The sequence below is a fragment of the Bombyx mori genome, chromosome 14, assembly GCF_030269925.1.
Source record: "Bombyx mori chromosome 14, ASM3026992v2".
In the NCBI taxonomy this organism is placed as follows: domain Eukaryota; kingdom Metazoa; phylum Arthropoda; class Insecta; order Lepidoptera; family Bombycidae; genus Bombyx; species Bombyx mori.
Window position 1 is genome coordinate 9,385,307 of NC_085120.1, and position 18,526 is coordinate 9,403,832.

At 38.8% G+C, this 18,526-nt stretch overlaps 1 protein-coding gene across 4 annotated transcripts in view; it reads right to left on the minus strand.

Annotated features, from left to right (window-relative positions):
- Positions 1–18,526, minus strand: part of LOC101744503 (uncharacterized) — a 113,418-nt gene that overhangs the window by 3,225 nt on the left and 91,667 nt on the right. For 2 of the 4 annotated variants that reach the window (XM_038015344.2, XM_062672134.1), the window contains 9 exons: positions 12,176–12,445; positions 11,077–11,393; positions 9,411–10,958; positions 8,918–9,116; positions 6,199–6,339; positions 4,949–5,102; positions 3,845–3,986; positions 3,148–3,267; positions 2,282–2,471 (listed from right to left, as the gene is read on the minus strand). In XM_038015344.2, coding sequence (XP_037871272.1) covers positions 2,282–2,471; positions 3,148–3,267; positions 3,845–3,986; positions 4,949–5,102; positions 6,199–6,339; positions 8,918–9,116; positions 9,411–10,958; positions 11,077–11,393; positions 12,176–12,445 — 3,081 coding nt within the window. Of the gene's footprint in view, positions 1–2,281; positions 2,472–3,147; positions 3,268–3,844; positions 3,987–4,948; positions 5,103–6,198; positions 6,340–6,668; positions 6,755–8,917; positions 9,117–9,410; positions 10,959–11,076; positions 11,394–12,175; positions 12,446–18,526 lie in introns of those variants that run through there. The other 2 variants (XR_005245451.2, XM_038015345.2) reach the window with 2 other exon arrangements.

The following is an 18,526-nucleotide window of genomic DNA, read 5'->3' on the forward strand; positions in this document are numbered from 1 at the left end:
CATTTTGTTTTGTTGAACTTTTGTTTTGATTGAACGAACGTTTACTTTGTAAGTTTTAAGACAGCTATGTAATGAAAACAAATTAAGAAAATGTACCGTTTATACTGATTGTTTTTTTTAAATTTAACGAGATCCATGTCAGTGTACATAATTAGTGAACAGTTTGCAACTAAATTTCGGGTATGAGATTTAAAAAAGTAATTCGTGTGCTATCCAGAGACCCCGGCAGGATCTCATTCAAAAATATATCCATCCTTACTTAAAAAAACATCTTCATGTAATATTTTTGATAATTAAAAATGAATTCATTAAAAAATCAATATAAAATTAAGTATTTTAATCGGTTGTCGCGAATCGCAAACTTAATTGAAATGATTTTTGCGGTTTAATTTGTATTTTTTATTATTTCCGACCTTCGGAATTAGTTAATAAATAGATTTCGCGGTCGCGGACAACTAAGTTATTATTCGTCAAGATTTGAATATTCGTGCTAGCTATCGTTTATTATCTATAAAATCTTTCTAGAACGAAGATGAAACCCCATTTCAAGCTACCAGGTTTCAAGATATAAGATATTTTAAACCATAAAAATACTTTCAATCACATATAAAGTAGTGAGTAAAAAAATGTGTGCGTGTACTAGTGTACACACGTAAGAAGTGAAACTTGTTTATGGCCTTATTTTTCGAAAAATGATCTACATGCAACTTTCTAGAAATTGGTTAAATAAAGTTAAATTAGATAAAGTTTAAACAAAAGGATTTTATTATCATAGACATGAATACAAATAATACAATTATTTCACTTTACCTTTTTGCTACTAAGATTATTACAGCATTTTAATAATACATCTCTTTGATATCATAATACCCTGGTACTTTTCTTCCTATAAATTAATAATAATAGCACGGTCCACGTGGTGTTAAATGGGGTTCCTGAGGTTCGTGAAGTTTGACCCACCTTGAGACATGAGGTCGATTTCTCAAATCCGAAACCATGCTTCAGAACATACCGCCGTTAATTATTAATAAATCTCTTTGCTATCATAATACCCTGGTACTTTTCTTCCTATTATTTTACGTAATAACAGTAATAAATAGCACGGTCCACGTGATATTATTAAGTGGGCTCCCTGAGATTATTGGAATTACAAAATGATTTCCGTAATCCACCTGGAGACATGAGGTCAATTTCTCAAATCGGAATCCATACTTCAGAACATACAGCCGTTAATTAATAAAGAAGGCTGTACGTCAGAGTAAAGTTATAATAATACATCTCTTTGATATCATAATACCCTGGTACTTTTCTTCCTATTATTTTACGTAATAACAATAATAGCACGGTCCACGTGATATTAAGTGGGTTACCTGGGATTATTGCAATTACAAAATGTATTCCGTGACCCACCTTGAGACATGAGGTCGGTTTCTCAAATGCGCATCCATACTTCAGAACATACAGCCGTTAATTAAAAGATGGCGCGTAACGGAAAAATGTGACGCGTAACCGAAAAATGTGACGGTAAATTTTTTTCCAACGCCGATAAGGAAGTTTCACTTCAATAATTTATGTAACAACTGTCAAATTTAACCTTTAGGTTAACTAACCGACGCTCAAATTTAATTAGTCGCATGCACACACGTATATCTATATATTAATACGTGAAGAAATAACTTTGTATCCCTTTTTACGAAAATTGCGTGGACGGAGGAGTATGAAATTTCACACACTTATAGAGAATATAGAGAAGGAGTGCAGAATGCTAATATGTTTTCAAAATATTGCACAAAAGATACTTTAAATCAATAAAGAAAACATTACTACTAACACTACATGTATTTGACACAACAACACATACCTACATAAAAATATACTCTTTGTTTACTGTAAATTGGGAGACTTTTGTTATTGTTTAAAGTCTGTGGTCGAATTGAAAATAGATTAATATTGTTTGTCTTTAATATTATTGCTCTATAGTGCAGTTTTGGCGAATACTGTGTTTTTACCTATATTATTGAAACATAATAGTGTTTGACAATAGAACCATAATAATGTTTAAACTTATAATTTCAATTAATTATGGACGAATCTCGACTACTGGAGGGCCACTAGTAATAGAAAAAATACCTAGAGAGAGAGTTGCATGAAGGTGCATAACGTTTTTTCGTCACGTGACGATTTCTATCAGCAAATTTTGTCGCAAGTTACGTTAAGCATTTGCGCTTCAAAAAGATTAAAGAAGTATTGAGACGAACCAGAAAAGCATGAGTGGGTATACCTGATGCTGTAGTGAGCTTTGAGGGTGGCGAGCCTGGCGGAGTGCATGGCAGCGGCGAGGAAGGCGGCGGCGGCGCGGTCGAGGTGCTGCGCCAGGGCCGCCACGCCGTACCCGTGCGCACCGCACGCGCCGTACGCGCCCGCCCGCACGCCCGCGCCGCCCCAGCGGTGGCACGGCGCCGCGCCGCTCCCTGCGGACACACGCACCGCTCAGACACCGCCGCTCGACCAACTACAGTCTATGCTACTGAACCTATATCGGTACCTTCTCTGCCCGTCTCTACAGATTTTTTTTTATTGCTTATATGGTTGGTTGAGCTGACAGCCCACCTGGTGTTAAGTGGTTTCTGGAGCCCATAGACGTCTACAACGGAAATGCACTAGCCACCTTGAGATATAAGTTCTAAGGTCTCAAGTATAGTTACAATGGCTGCCCCACCGTTCAAACCGCAACGCATTACTGCTTCACGGCAGAAATAAGCGGGATGGTGGTACCTACCTGTGCGAACTCACAAGAGGTCTTACCACCAGTATGTACGCAAATAATTTCGCGGGTTTTATTTTTATTACGATGTTATTCCTTCACCGTGGAAGTCATTCGTGAACATTTGTTAAGTACGTATTTCATTAGAACAGTTGGTACCCGCCAGCCAGGGATTCGAACACCGTTGCATCGCTAGATACGAATGCATCGAACGTCTTACATAGCGCCCCCATTTTTTTTCTGGGTCTCTTACCGCCCCCCCTTTAGGCCTGCAGCGCCCACAAAAGGGCGTTATCGCCCACTTTGGGAAAGGCTGATCTAGACGTTAATTAGACGGGAGGCAAAAACGAGCACGCAATGGTGGACAATGCATCAGGACTTACGTTCGGTGTCCTCGTCCTCCCATTTGTCTTGGTAAATGAACTTGACCCCCAGCGTCCGGCAGTAGGCCATCAGATGGAGCGGATCCACTTGAGTCTTAGGTTCGTTCACATACAAAGCACCTGGAAAAAATTAGTTCTGTGTAAAAGTTAAAACTTGCCAGACGAGATACATGAAATTGTAAATGAAAAAAATATATGCTATAATCTGTTGTGTGGTTCTGGCCCAAATTCCTTTTGCATGTCCGGGTAAAAAATTAAAAGAGTTATACCATAATTAATTGAGTCGTACTTCAAAATAATTACATCATGACTCTTTAAAACCAGATGACAAATAGCAATATAAAGGTACCTTAAATGTAGTACGTATATTCATTAGGGTTCACGGTGACTCAATGCAAATCAGTTGTCACATTAATCCAATAATTTAATGAGTGCTTCTGATACGATTCCTTGTAATTATCACACGAGATTCGAGCTACTATTTGAAAATATCTGAAGTCATGTGTAAAGTGAAGTATGCTCACGACTGTCATATAATACAATAGAGACTTCGACTTTACTCATCAAGCAGAGTGGATGCATTCACATAGTGATATGAGCTCCTATTACCACTTGACACCAAGTGAGCCGTGACCTCATTGTGCCATTAACGCCCTAAATAATAATAATAATAGTAACACCAGGTGACGTCACTCACCAATGCTAAAGTGCATGCCCTTAGACCTGGCATAGAGCTGGTAATGATGCATCGTGTGCAGGAGGGCTATAGAATCCCGGCCTCCCGAGAGGCACACCAGCACTTTGTCTCCAGGTCGGATCATATTGAACTCTTGTATGGCCTGTTGAACAGTTTGAATAAGATATAACACGCAAATCTTAAGCCATTACCATCTAAGTTTAATTTGTTGATTATTTTTAATTAAAAGAATTCTCGCGGACTTGGTGTCTATGCCGCTTAACCAGGACAAATGGGCGAATTCTTGGCCCGCATCTGAAAGGGGAAAGTTTTCTAACCTCTGCCCTAAGACTTGAAGAAGGCCTAACGGTTCCCGGACAGCTATTCAGCATCTACTGCAGCATTGGAATTGCGATACGCTGAGATTGGTCGACGAGAAATCCAACAGACTGATGCTTTAGTATCAGTAGTGTCTCACAGCGCTATGGTTACTACTATTTGTACACCTTACTCCAAAGAATTAGATGTCATGTGTAAAGTGGACATTTGCATTGCGGCGTCTATGGGAAAACGGTTCAACAATTGGTTCATTAGCCCGTCTCACCACCCACTATAGTAAGAAAACATTTCATAGCTCAGCGGAGGGGTATGGTAAGTAAAGCTGTCGAATTATGAACTAGCTTTTATGAAACTAATTGGTAAGGGAAACTGGGTGTTAGGACACCGACTAAAATTCCCTTTTTCCTAATCCACGCCATCTATCGGCTTTATGAAGAATTGTAACGCGCCTCCTAGCGGGCGAAGAAAAAGAACTGCACCGCGCGCGCAACAGTATAAAAAGCTATTTAATTTAAAAAATACTGTTTTTCGCAAATTTTGCTATTCATCTTGTGTGTGTGCCCATCCATGTGTCTTAAACTCCAGCATCCAGAACAGTGCACCGGGGACAGAAGACCACAAACAATATCAAGCAAGCATTTGTGAGTATGTACCTTCCCCCTTTTTAGTCGTTTTAGTTTTCTGGGAATTCAAATTTAATTCAACAAACCTTGTTTATACAACACTGGGAAATCTTATTGGCAATCGGTTAGAAGACGCAAAAACACCTTACTTTCTAAATCGTACCTCAACTGTGGCCTTCCAGATGGCTTTGGGAGGGCAATGCCACTTTCCCTCGTCGTCAAACGTGAAATCCGCGAGGGATGTGTCGCTACAGGCGCTGCTGTCGTCTGCCTCTTCTTCCCAACACTCGTGCTTGAACGCTCTACATTCTGACTCACTGGAATCAAAAAAAAAGTTTCCGATTGTAGTGGTGGATCTACTGGTGGTAGGACCTCTTCTGAGTCCGCGCGGCTAGGTACCACCACTCTGCCTATTTCTGCTGTGAAGCAGTAATGCGTTTCGGTTTGAAGGGCGGGGCAGTCGTTGTAACTATACATGAGACCTTAGAACTTACATCTCAAGGTGGGTGGCGCATTTACGTTGTAGATGTCTATGGGCTCTAGTAACCACTTGACACCAGGTGGGCTGTGAGCTCATTCACACATGTAAGCAATAGAAAAAAAATTGTTACTATTTCCCGATAAAAGTATAGAAAGCATAAATTTCTAGTTAGACTTTCTTTCTAGTTGGCAATGGGGATGATAATGTCTTCCATCAACTTGCGTAGGGGATTATTAACTAATCTCAATAAATTCCATTCCTCCAAATAAATGAAGATTAACACCCTCAAGTTGATTCTCTATGTGATCTAGTTTCTACTTGTATGTTCGCCAAAGATATTTGGGTGTAACTTAAAAAAGAAGATCTTGACCCAAACTGGTATAATTGCGTAACAGACTTACAGTCTAGCTGCTGTTGTTCGAAGCTTGATTAAAATAGACGTTTTATGGAAAAAGAATCAGATTTTTGCCATCTACTATTCTTTGATAGCTATCGCATATCTCATGATAGGCTGATACAGTTTTTTTTTATTGCTTAGATGGGTAGACGAGCTCACAGGCCACCTGGTGTTCAGTGGTTCCTAGAGCCCATAGACATCCACAACATAAATGCGCCACCCACCTTGAGACAATCGTGAACATTTGTTAAGTACGTATTTCATTAGAAAAATTGGTACCCGCCTGAGATTCGAACACCGGTGCATCGCTCAACACGAATGCACCGGACGTCTTTTCCGTTAGGCCACGACGACTAAGATAAATAATAAGATAATAAACCAGATAATAATTCTCCGCCAGAACTAATTTTAATCAAATAGATAAAAGTCTAAGAGACATTGGCCAATAATAATTATAACCCATAAAACCAAAATGATAAACTCTATTGAAAAATCGGCCCGTCTCAAAATGACAACAACACATAGATTATCTAACCTCCTATCGCAAAACCTCTCCTCATGCGAAGACCGCTGGTCGGTGCCGTATCCGCTGGAGCGGCTGCTGCGGTCAGAACAGCTGGAGGACGCGTTCGAGGACCTGCTCGAACGCTTCGAGTCCCCCACTGATGCACTAGCACTATTGAAACAAACCACGAACGTTCAACAGTAGGTATTTCTACCGTGAAGCAGTAATGCGTTTCGGTTTGAAGGGTGGGGCAGCCGTTGTAACTATACTTGAGACTTTAGAACTTATATCTCAAGGTGGGTGGCGCATTTACGTTGTAAATGTCTATGGGCTCCAGTAACCACTTAACACCAAGTGGGTTGTGAGCTCGTCCAACCATCTAAGCAATAAAAAAAAGAACAGGTTTATAGGTAACTAGCGGCCCGCTCCGGCTCCTAATATATCAGTACATTCTTAGTAGTGTGTAGTGGGATGGAAAGATAAAGACCAAGACGTCTTACCCCTTGGCCACAGCCGAGAGCGGTGCGAATTGCGGTGCGTCGTGAGGCGCGGCAAGCGGGAGCGGCGAAAACAAATGGTAGACAACCTATGAAGTATGCCACAGCTACTGGCGGTGCGTTTTGCGGTGCGTTGCGAGGCGCGGTGAGAGGCGCGTGACATCTGGCGGCGACGAGCTACGCCATGTGCGAGTGAAACAAATGTACTAGACAATATCGAGGTGGCCACAGCTCAGAGCGGCGCGCGCGGCGGTGTCGGTGGACGCATTGAGGCATCGCGCGACCGAAACAAACCATTTTGTTTTTACCGCGCGTTGAGCTAATAAAATATAATGGATGTGGAACAATTCATTAGTGAAATACTGAGTAGACCAGAAATATGGATGTCAAAACATCCACATTATAAATATAGGCATGTTATAAAAAAAATGTGGGACGAAATAAAACAATTTTCTAGTACTAATGGTTTCATAGATACTCTTGGATAGGATTATTGAAATAAAATTTGAAATTCGAATTAATTTCGTATTCTAGATGCTTGAACCGTTGCTCGATTATTCCGTCTTGATCTGCGTACGCTATTGTGAATATTGGAGTCTCCAAACTGGGAAACAAACTGCTGAAAATCTGCATCTCTGTCTCCATCTTTCTCTTAAGGCACGAAGCCTTTATAATCAATGTCACGTGCTTTTTGTTTGCCTTTACACTTTTCGTAAAAATACGAAATTTATTAGTTAGAATACCAAACGCATACTGAATTGTGACACTTGCCCGGGATAATGTTTTGTCGAAAATTATTTGTTCCGCATTTAAACCACCCGGTGGATATGGGCGCATCGAATAATTTTTAAGAGGATAGGCTTCATCGCCAATTAACACGCAAATTGAGATTTGAACCTGGTAATCTCTGTGAAGATTGAATCTATTTTCTATTAATAATCTATTTATCGGGATAGTTCTTATATTCCTAATATAATAATAAATAGTGTGAAATCCGCCAAGTTCTCTCCTTTTCTAACTGGGTGCGCTCCTATTCTTGATTGAATAATATCTTCAGCTAAGAACGCACTTATTTCAAGGTAATATCGTGCCACTTTTGATAGGGACATTTGATAGGGCTTTCTAAATACGTACACCTCTGACGCCGCCGCCGTCGCAACTAGTCTAGCTGTGGCATACCCCCGCAAACAGCGCCGCTCGCCGCGCCTCGCAACGCACCGCAAAACGCACCGCCAGTAGCTGTGGCCAGGCCCTTAGGCATATTGTAGACTTGTCTTGTCAAATGGCAATTATGATTAAATCATCTCTCATCGATGATAATAATAGTCATAACGGCCCTATTCTGAGATTTTGCAGTAGACAGAACGTACAAGTAGGTGAAATAAATACATACAAACAAATCGAATGTTGAAATAGGTAAAGAAGAAACAGAATATGAACCAAAAACAGTGTCGCCACATGAAATATCATCGGACGGATAGTTCAAACTTTGAAGAAACGCCTCATTTATCTAGAATGAAATGAAACGACAGACTGAACTACATTTGAGTTCACGCCAAACTTTTTCAAATGCAAATGATTTGGGTCCATTAAAAACTCAATCAAAGAGCGCATTCAGAATTTGTTCACTAATAAATTGAGTAACTCTTTTCATCTATTTTGAATTTTATGCAGTTATATAATGTAGCATAACAAAATTGTATAAAAAGAACTAGAATTTATTTGGTACACGTAACGAACGGACTGTTATTCGTATTGTTTTAGTCATTAACATTGCCAGCGCTGAATAGTAGATAACCGTCCAGAGTTCTAGCATTATCTCAATGGTTTTTTTTATAAACGTTATCCCACCTTTCAAGCCCGAAGATCTGACTGCCACGTAGCAGAAATAGGCAGGAAAGACCTTTAACGCCAATACCCATTATCTAAGTTTACTGATGGTAGGACTTCTTCTATTACTGGTGGTAGGACCTCTTTTGAGTCCGCACGGGTAGGTACCACCACTCCGCCTATTTCAGCCATGAAGCAGTAATGCATTTCGGTTTGAAGGGTGGGGCAGCCGTTGTAACTATACTGAGACATTAGAACTCATGTCTCAAGGTGGGTAACGGCTTTCACATTATGGATGCGTATGGGCTCTGGTAACCACTTCATTTATGTTGTAGATCTCTATGGGCTCCAGTAACCACTTAACACCAGGTGGGCCTCGTCCACCCATTTAGGCAATAAAAAAATAAATATAGTCAAATTACCTATTCTTCCTATTCGCGTCATCAGGTATTTGAAAGACGATTTTGCCGTCAGCAGTGGTCTCATATTTGGCAGTCTGTCTTGAGTGTTCCCCTGGACACACCGGAACTCCCTCAATTATATCCGGCACTTCACTCTTCTCATACTTCGGGCACATGCGAAGTCTTCCCTGGATCTTCCTCGCCTGTTTCGTGGCCGGATCTATTAAATAATAACACGGTTAAAATTTATTTATTTTCCATTCGAATATCTATGCACCGCGAACCTTATGCATTATTCACAATGAATGGTCTCTAATAAATTATTCGAGCAAACAGACAAAATCAATTTACACATTGAACGAAAGCAATAAATCCCTGTTTACTTGTGACCACTCGTTGTCGCTGTCAGCGCGTCTCGTCTTGACATTGAATTGTTTCAAGTTCGCGAAAGCCAACAAAGTATTTGTTATTCAATACGAAAGTTCATCTATAAACAACAGTCAAGAGAGCTTACCAAAGTCTAAATAAGTATCGGTGTCCGTGAAGGTCATGTTGATGCCGCTATCTTGGGAACTGACCGACGGGTTTTGGCACCAAGTTTTTTTGATACAGCAGTGACGGCAGGTCGCGTCGTTGCAAACCTCATCATCAGACAACTTATTCGAGCTTAATGATTTTGGGAGATTTGGCGAGTTTTGCGTCGTGACCACTTGGATTATGGTGTCGGGAGTAGAGGTTTCGCTGGAATTAAACGAAATGCTATTCGGTCCTGAAGCCTCGTGCGAAGGAGTACACTGAGCCGATTTAGGCGACTGAGGTGATCGCTTGCAGAACCTGTCTTCCTCGTCGTACTGCGACGGCAGAACTGGACTGGTGGGACATTTCCTTAGGAACTGAGTAGATTTCTTTAAATCGAGACCTAATTCTGGACCTGAGCCTACCCTTCTACGACCAGTCTGAGGTGGAGAGCCTCTTCTTGCACAGTTACCTGAATAATCAGGGGATATCATTCCGTCGACTTGATTGACCATCTCTCTTATCTCGTGTTTGACTTCTGAAGCCATTTCCTTTGACATCTCCATTAAATACTCAGTTACATCTATGACTGATACAGAGTCCTTTTCGTTCTGACTAGATATTGAAGTTATGCTGGCATTAGACTGTTCTACTGCATCGGAGTTTTCGAGAATATCGTCAACCTTTGAGATTACTTCACGTATTTCCGACTTGATTTCCGTTGCGATTTCTCGGGTCATCTCTTTGACATACGCTTGGAGATCCTCCGACGTGTGTGACGTCAGAGAAGTGGTGGGTGAGCTGCGACCGACTTGACTACAGTCCGATATGGACGTGCTACTTTGCGTGCTGTACGGATATGACTTTCCGGGTGAGATCAGCGGATCGTCCAACGAAAATAGGTCCGTTTGACTGCCGCAGTTACAGAAGTTACTAGTCTTTTCAATAACGTTATTAGGACTCGCTTCTTTCAATCCTAAATTCATTTTTGTTTGTGCACTTAACGGAACCGGAGGGCTATCAGAGCCCAAGCTGTAGCATCGGGATCGGACCAGCAGAGGCTGCCTTGAAGGTCCTAAGCGCAACGGTGAAACGGATTCACCAACTGTGAACTGCACGGGCCGTGAAACTGTGTCCTCCTCTTTCTGTGCCTCCCGGAGGCTGGTTTCTCTTGAATAAAACTTGGTCTTCTGTTTCAGTCTAAATACATGGCAGTCATCAATGGCAGACAAACTGAAATGTCTTGCCGACGATCCTAATATCGGTGAGGAAGTTATTGAAGATCTCGAAACGTGAAGGCTTTTTCTTGCTCCCGTGTACCCGGAAGGATCAAATGGCACTATGTGTTTTACATTCGACGAGCGCCCGAGTAGCAGATCGTGAGCCTCTTTGGGCAACATAAACCAACGTAGGTAATCTATGCGAGGATTGAATGTCATCTCCGGATCGGCTGACGAAAATTTCATTGCCAGTTTTCTAGCTTTGTTGAACAAATTCCGAGCAGTTTGTAAGCACTCGGTATACGTTTGCGGGAATATTCCAGGACCTTAAAACAAAAAAAAAACGCAAAGCCTTTTTATTATTATCATTAGATTTTTTAATAATCTCCCAGTTAGCGGTTTCGGATGTGATATTCTATACGGTTTTTTTTTTTCAAAACTCACCTGATATCCGTCTTTCGTTGACCGAAATTTTACCGGTGTTGAAGTTCATTGAATACAAAGATTTCTTGTCTCTAAGAACCGAACACGTGTGGTGCTTCCATTGTCCGGTCTGTGGGTTCACCACGTATTGCGGCAGAATCTTCCAACCTTCAGTGGCCACCATCTTCAGTGCTTCAAGAACAAATGCCAATTCGGTTTCCGACATGAAGTACGGTAGCGAAACCCTGCAGAATCCAGGCCTCAAGTGCTCGTTGTGTATAGGAACCTCTGGAGACGTCACATTACTGAGTTTTCGGACACGAGCAATCTCCTTTTGTCTGTAGTCAGAAAAATAAAAATCTCAAACCAATTCTTCGCAAGCCTACAAAGACCAGCGTGAATATAACCGTAGTTTGAACATTAGCATTCCTTGTTTCTATAGCATAATATATTATAGGCTTGTCTTTTAGTTTTGACCCATTGATATTTTAAAAACTAAGCTACTCTACAGTATTAAAGATAATAAACTGAAATAAAATGACAACTGTTTATCCACTGTCTTGTTTTGAATGTAGCTTACGCAAACACAATTTACGAAACTCCGTGATTTATTAACACTTATTATTTAAACGAATGTGTTTGGCCTTGTAATTCAATTCACGGTTAACAGAAAAAAAAACAGTATTTTAAACTTCTAGAACATTCTATGGTGATTGTTTTTCTTTTAGCTAAAATTGCCATCATAGCGTAGCGTTCACTGGAATTGTATTAACTTGAATTTTATTAACTGCTAGCCGTACTCGCCCGCTTTGCTGGGCATTTAAAATTAACATTATTATTTATTGTCATTATTATTAAGGAGTCCAACACTGGTATAAATATTAGCCTATCCATTAAGTACATGTAGTTTCTACATGGATACCAAGTTTCAAGTCAATCGGATGCATGGTTCAGTAGTTATAACGGAACATCCGTACCACCGCCCACTGTAGATTTATATATTAGTATAGATTACAGGATCGTGTAAGTTATCATTCACATTAGGTGCCTTTGGATTTCTGAAACTAATAAATCAGCTAGACGGTGAATAAATCTGCCTTCATTGTCAAATGATACTTACGCTTCGACATCAAGCAGCTTCTCATACTCCTTGAGCAATTGGTCATCTATACCCAGGACATCGGAGCCGTAATTCAAGTTACTATTGAGGCCCCCTCTGGCCTGGATGCCGAAAACGTCGTTCAGAACCGCGCAAACAAAGTTGTGGTGCAAGAAAGTCCCCCGGGGATGCTTCACCATGATAGAAAAGATCGGAAGCCTTCTGACAGTTGGTGAGACGTTTCCTAGAAGAATTAGCTCTGGGATGTTCTTTATGTGTGACAGGACTTGTCTGTAATAGAGAAAAATATATTTCAATCAAATGTGAACACCAGGACCTAAATAAACTATATTATATAATATTTTACCCATAAACTTTCGTCATTGTAAACTGTGAGACCAATGGTCTTAATGGCCGACGAGAAACTATCTATGCGAGGTATCTTATAATTAGAACTAGCGTCATCAGGTTTATTGTGTTAGCCGACAGAAGCCTAATTATGTAAATGGAAGGATTTGATTCGAGCTCTACACCCCAGCAGAGGGTAATAGGAAAAAAAAAAGAAGAAGACAGAAGTCGTTACAAGTCAAACAAATTTCCCATCTTATTCTGACTCCATGGTTAGTCCAGCTACTGGCTGTAAAGAGTTAATAACAAAACTGCTTCTAAGAAGGTTTATGTTTAGAAGACGCGATCTGAAATTAATTAATAATACAAAAATCTAATCCAAAAATAAGTCGAATACAAAGCCCGTGGAATATTCATTCTTAGAACCAATAAACTGTGATGTTAATAGCATTAGGCTGTTCTTATTAATTCCAATCGTACGGCACAACCAGTAACGAGATCCCAGCTCAAATACGAAACCGTACTATCTGGAGGCCATTTTACATTTGCGTTGCGTTGTGGCATATTCGGTAGACCTTGATCGTACAATTTATGTGCTAATTCAATGAGCTATGTATATCCATACCCGTTATTTGCGACATAAACAGCGACCACTTTGAATAATCATAATAATATACTATTGTGTTTTGCTGTGAAATTTAAAGAAAGAATTTTGTCATGATTCCTAATCGATTTTTTGTATTTAATTGAAGCGAAGTAAGCTGGAGGAGGCCTATACCTGAATGGGGTTCCAATAACACAAGTTTAAATTTAATTTTGTAATTTTTATTTGATAAGGTGTTTTCTTTTTTTCTTTCTTTGTTTTTGGAAATAAAATGGGCTTATTATTATTATTATTATTAATTGAAGCGATCAACACGACTTGAAAGTAGCATTACGTATAACTGCTCCAAGGTAGATACAGGCAGAGCAGTACCAATTCCGACAAGTTCATAATACCACAATAAAAAGATAGACAAACCAGTTTTATAGAACAGAAAACTAGGTAGTGTTAAGTCCCTGCTAACACGCGGATGTCGCACACACGTTTCCTGTATGTCAGACGTAAATACGTGACCTGAATGATCTCTCTGCACTAAGGTTAATATAGAACAAGAATGAACCTTGAACTTTGTGTGGACTTGCGCAGCCTAATGGAAGGATTCTCTCGCTGATAATACGGAAGTGACTAATGAATAATTACGTTAAAAAAAGATGTGTGGTGTCTCGTGAGACACCGGATAGGAACGTAACACCTTATTATAAAAATATAAATTTTAAGTTCTATTCGAGGTATAAAGCAAAATAATTATTCGGGTACCTATACATTTTTTATTATGATTTTTTTATTGATAAAAATAAATAAAAAACTAATATACTTTACAAAGTTATCATCTTTATTTTATTCACAATAAAAAATATATAATAATATAGAAAGAAACAACTATTTATATGAATAATAATAATTACCGTCATCACGTAGACTATCATTAGACACTGTATAGCCATCATACTGAGACTATACATAAATAACAAAAATCTTACGTTACGGACGTTTTTTTGCCGGTTAGGGTACCCCCTCACATCGGCCCAAAAGGAACTTCGTTCCAAAAATACTGCGCTTCCCTAATACCGCTTGTGGCACCTGAGAGACGGCATTAGAAGATAAAATTTGTTTGACCTTGACCTCGTTCTATATGACCTAATATAGAACAAGAGTTGTTGACAGACCTCAGAAATAAGTGGCTATTGATATTATTGTGCTTCATCGATTTTCAAATACTTTTAACTGTTCGTATGATCTTAGACGACTGATATATTGACTGAATACATTCGCGTGTACTTCATGCGATATCAGAAATATACAGGGAGCATGCGGTATCCATATTCTAATAACTTTAAATTAGCGGAGTCATGATATATGATAAGAATTTAGTTACACTCAAGAGGCCAAGACACTTGCTATAGTAAATTATTTTCGGACTGCCCGTATTAGAGATATTGAGATATTGTTCCCATTTATTATTTCCATCCCATTTTTCTTCCCATTCAGATATTTCACGGGAATTTTAAATATTAATTTTATAATTTTAAATAATATCGCGTGATCAATCTGAAAGATTTGATCTATATACGTACGAAATGAAGACTGAAGATGTTTTCCGTCTATAATCTCGATCTCATTCTTGAACGTAATTTATAAATGTAGGCCATAGCCTTTCCAGACTAAGTTACCATTAAGTACGGAATCCGCAATTTAAAGTTCAACCTATAAAAATATTGGATGTTTGCCAAACATTGGATCCGTGAGAGCACCACTCGAAATGTAAGCCGATACCGAAATTATTAGAGGCAAAAACAATGTTCATCTCGCGTTGCAGATAACAAAAATTCACTATACATTCTCATAGCTCTAGAACGGTAATTGTGAGAACGTGTTTTTTTTCCGTTGTTTTATTTCGCGTTTCAAACAAAGCTGTAATGTTTACGAGCTCCAAAATAGATTGGGTAGCGCTACTTTAGTTTGCGAGCATAACAATCTGCGGGATAACGTTTTTTAGCAATCGAAATCTTTGGTTAATGTTGATCTTGTTCGATATTTTGTTTACACGAGCCGGCTATACCCTGGCCCAAGATCCGTAGGTAAATTTGAGACGTGAAGGAAAGATTTTATTGCATTAAAAAACGAATAACCTACCATTCCGAGTGAGGACCGATATTGATGAATACGAACTTAGAGACAAAGTTGTGGTAGTTTAACCAGAGTTGTCGTTGTTTTGTTTCCATACCTATTCGCTGGTAGCCTAAGGGGCTATTTCAGCTACGTCTGGACCGGTAGGTGAGCTCACGGGTTCAACCTGAGAGAATTTGCTAACACTAGCCCCAGCAAGAGTAGTGCTTCACGGAAACCACCGGATCGGACCCACTGAGAACATCCGGCAAGATACTCAATGGACTGTGTCTATGCTTGAGGGAAACATTGTATATATAGTTTACTATTAATAGTAGATGTTTTGGCGTGATATCACATTTTACATAATAAAATTTACATCAAAACCATTAGATTCATTCCGTTGCTTAATCGAGCGACTTCCCTTTGAATAACAAGAAAAATAAGTCATAAAAAAACGGTGATTCAGATAAGACCACCGCTGTTTTCGTCAACTTGGCACACAGACACTATGTCAAGTGATACACATTGTTTTACAGCCGTGAACTAGTTCATGAAATATCTGAGCTAAACCCATATCTTCTAGGAATCGTGTCATTTAACTGATTTATAAGCCGCTGCGTAATATCCCAAGTGTTATGAATCTTTTAAGATGCTATAAATCGTTGAGGAAAATTATGCAAGATTTTATTATTAGGGCCTTAAAGCGGACTTAGGAGATAAAAGAGTTTGAAAGAAATTATTTTTGTATAGAGTCTTGAAGTTTATGTACACTAAACAGGTGGTTGCCGGCTGCCCCGCAATTTGAGGTCGAAATTTGATTATATAATGGCTGTTCCGCCCTCCAGACCAAAATGAATGCTTTCATGTCAGAAATTAGCGTTTGGTGCACACTTGCAAAATACACAAAAAATATCGGAAAAGATCGGACGATTCACCCCAGTGCCATAGATAAGTCTCGCGATACGCCCTTAGTTTTTTTATTTATTTATTTGGGAAAGAAGATAGCTAGAATCAATCTCGTTATTTATTATTTTATATAAAAACATTTGATCCCTCAGTAGCCTACGATCGACCAGAGAGACAAATTCTGTCGGTTCTGGAGAGTTAAAGCGACGACAATGGTATAAAAGATACTTAAAAAAAAATGTGTGCGTGTACTAGTGTACACACGTAAGAAGTGAAACTTCTTTATGGCCTTATTTTTCGAAAAATGATCTACATGCAACTTTCTAGAAATTGGTTAAATAAAGTTAAATTAGATAAAGTTTAAACAAAAGGATTTTATTATCATAGACATGAATACAAAAAAGTTAAATTAGATAAAGTTTAAACAAAAGGATTTTATTATCATAGACATGAATACAAAAAAGATGGCGCGTAACGGAAAAATGTGACGCGTAACCGAAAAATGTGACGGTAAATTTTTTTCCAACGCCGATAAGGAAGTTTCACTTCAAAAACTTTTTTTGGACTCTTTCTAGTAAAGCTTTTCAACTTTTTGTCAATTACCACTATGATTTCGGGAGTGGTCTTTATTTAATTAATTTTAATCTGTCAATATGGTGTGCGTTCTAACATGGCTTAGCCGATTCATTTGTAACATATTTCAGTAGTTAGTTTTTGGAACGAAGTTCCTTATGGGACGATGCGGAGGGGTACCCTAACCGGGAAAAAACGTCCGTAACGTAAGATTTTTATTTTTCATAATTTCATCGATGTTCAAAAGGCGGCGGGCCAGTGGTGTCCGAAGTTTCTTAGAGCATCGCATGTATGGTTAAAAATATATTGTTACCCAAAATACCACGTGCTCATCAAATTGCTCATCAAATTGAGATTGGATTCTTTTCTTTTAAACATTTGATTTATTGAGTCGAATGTTTTTTTTAAAAACACAAAAGCGTCTACGAAAGCCATTCTCGTGTCTCGAGTCAAAGCTAGAGTGAGGTGGCTGAACTTGTCCGTGATTTACATTGACTAAATTAGTTTCATTGACTAAAATAGAAAACGTATGATTCAGTTTGTTTTCATTTTGATCATATTAATTCATAACGGCGCCTGAAATCGTTGTAAGCTTCAAATGTCATTTTTATTTAACTTTTTGCTTATCTTAGCGGTACTTGTCCTTATAACAACACTATTCTCTAGTTTCCCCGCACCCAAGCCATATAATATTAATTGGTATCGACAAACGTAATACAGTATCGTATATTATGTAGTTTTATTTGCCAGGCAATTTGTTGGAATCGTTTCGTGATGCCGGGCGCCCCTAGCAACCGCTCTATTTTTGTAGTTCAGATAATTTGTTATTACGCGGTTAACTAAAAACAGTACCACAACTTTAATTATTGTAAAAGAGTATATTTCATAGAACCATTGAAACTTTCTCAGATAATAGACTTATATTACGTTTTAAATAATATGGGGAAAGAATATATGTATTCTTTTCGTAAAAATTTACACAAATAATTAATGAATATGATTATAAAATGTCTTTTGAAGGTTTATATTATGTCTACGATAACTCGGCTTACTTATTATAATAATATACTTCTGACTGACAATGACTTCTAGATCATTTTATGTCGCAGACGTTATTTTAAAGATTTGCTATAACTATAACATCACTAACAAATCAGTTTGTTAAAAGAATATTAATGAAAAAAAAACCTATATCAGAACCAATACTTCCGATGGCAATAATGATATAATGAGAACAATATTTTATTTGTTCGAATGATTAAACTTTGATAAATGTCACCATACTGTTCTTCGGTACATCTTGCAAGCGTGGCGGCCCGCAATGCTGTGAGTACTGTGACCCATATTACGTTATTTAGAGGGCACACGCAATGCACTGACCCGGATCCGAGTCTCCGCCGAGTCTATTCTCGATCCTTTTTTTTCAATTATAGTTCTAAAACGACGTTTCTCAATTCTCTAAGGCTCAGCTTCAAAAAAATCACATTTAATGATAATTCGGATGTTAAATATTTTAGCTCGTGCAGAAAATTAAATAACGGCTGTCTTTATATTTATTAATTATAAAAACTATTTGTCTTTTAGTTTTTTTTTAAAGTCCGTAGATAAACTGTTATATAGCTTCGATTATAATATTTGGACGGTACATGAAAATTAACAAACTTGATCGTCTATTACTGCACCCGTCAATATCAGTATAAGTTGCGATGTATTTAACTGGTGGTAGGAAGCCTTGTAAGTCCGCACGGGTAAGTACCACCACCCTACCTATTTCTGCCGTGAAGCAGTAATGCGTTTCGGCTCGAAGGGCGGGGCAGACGTTGTACTATTAA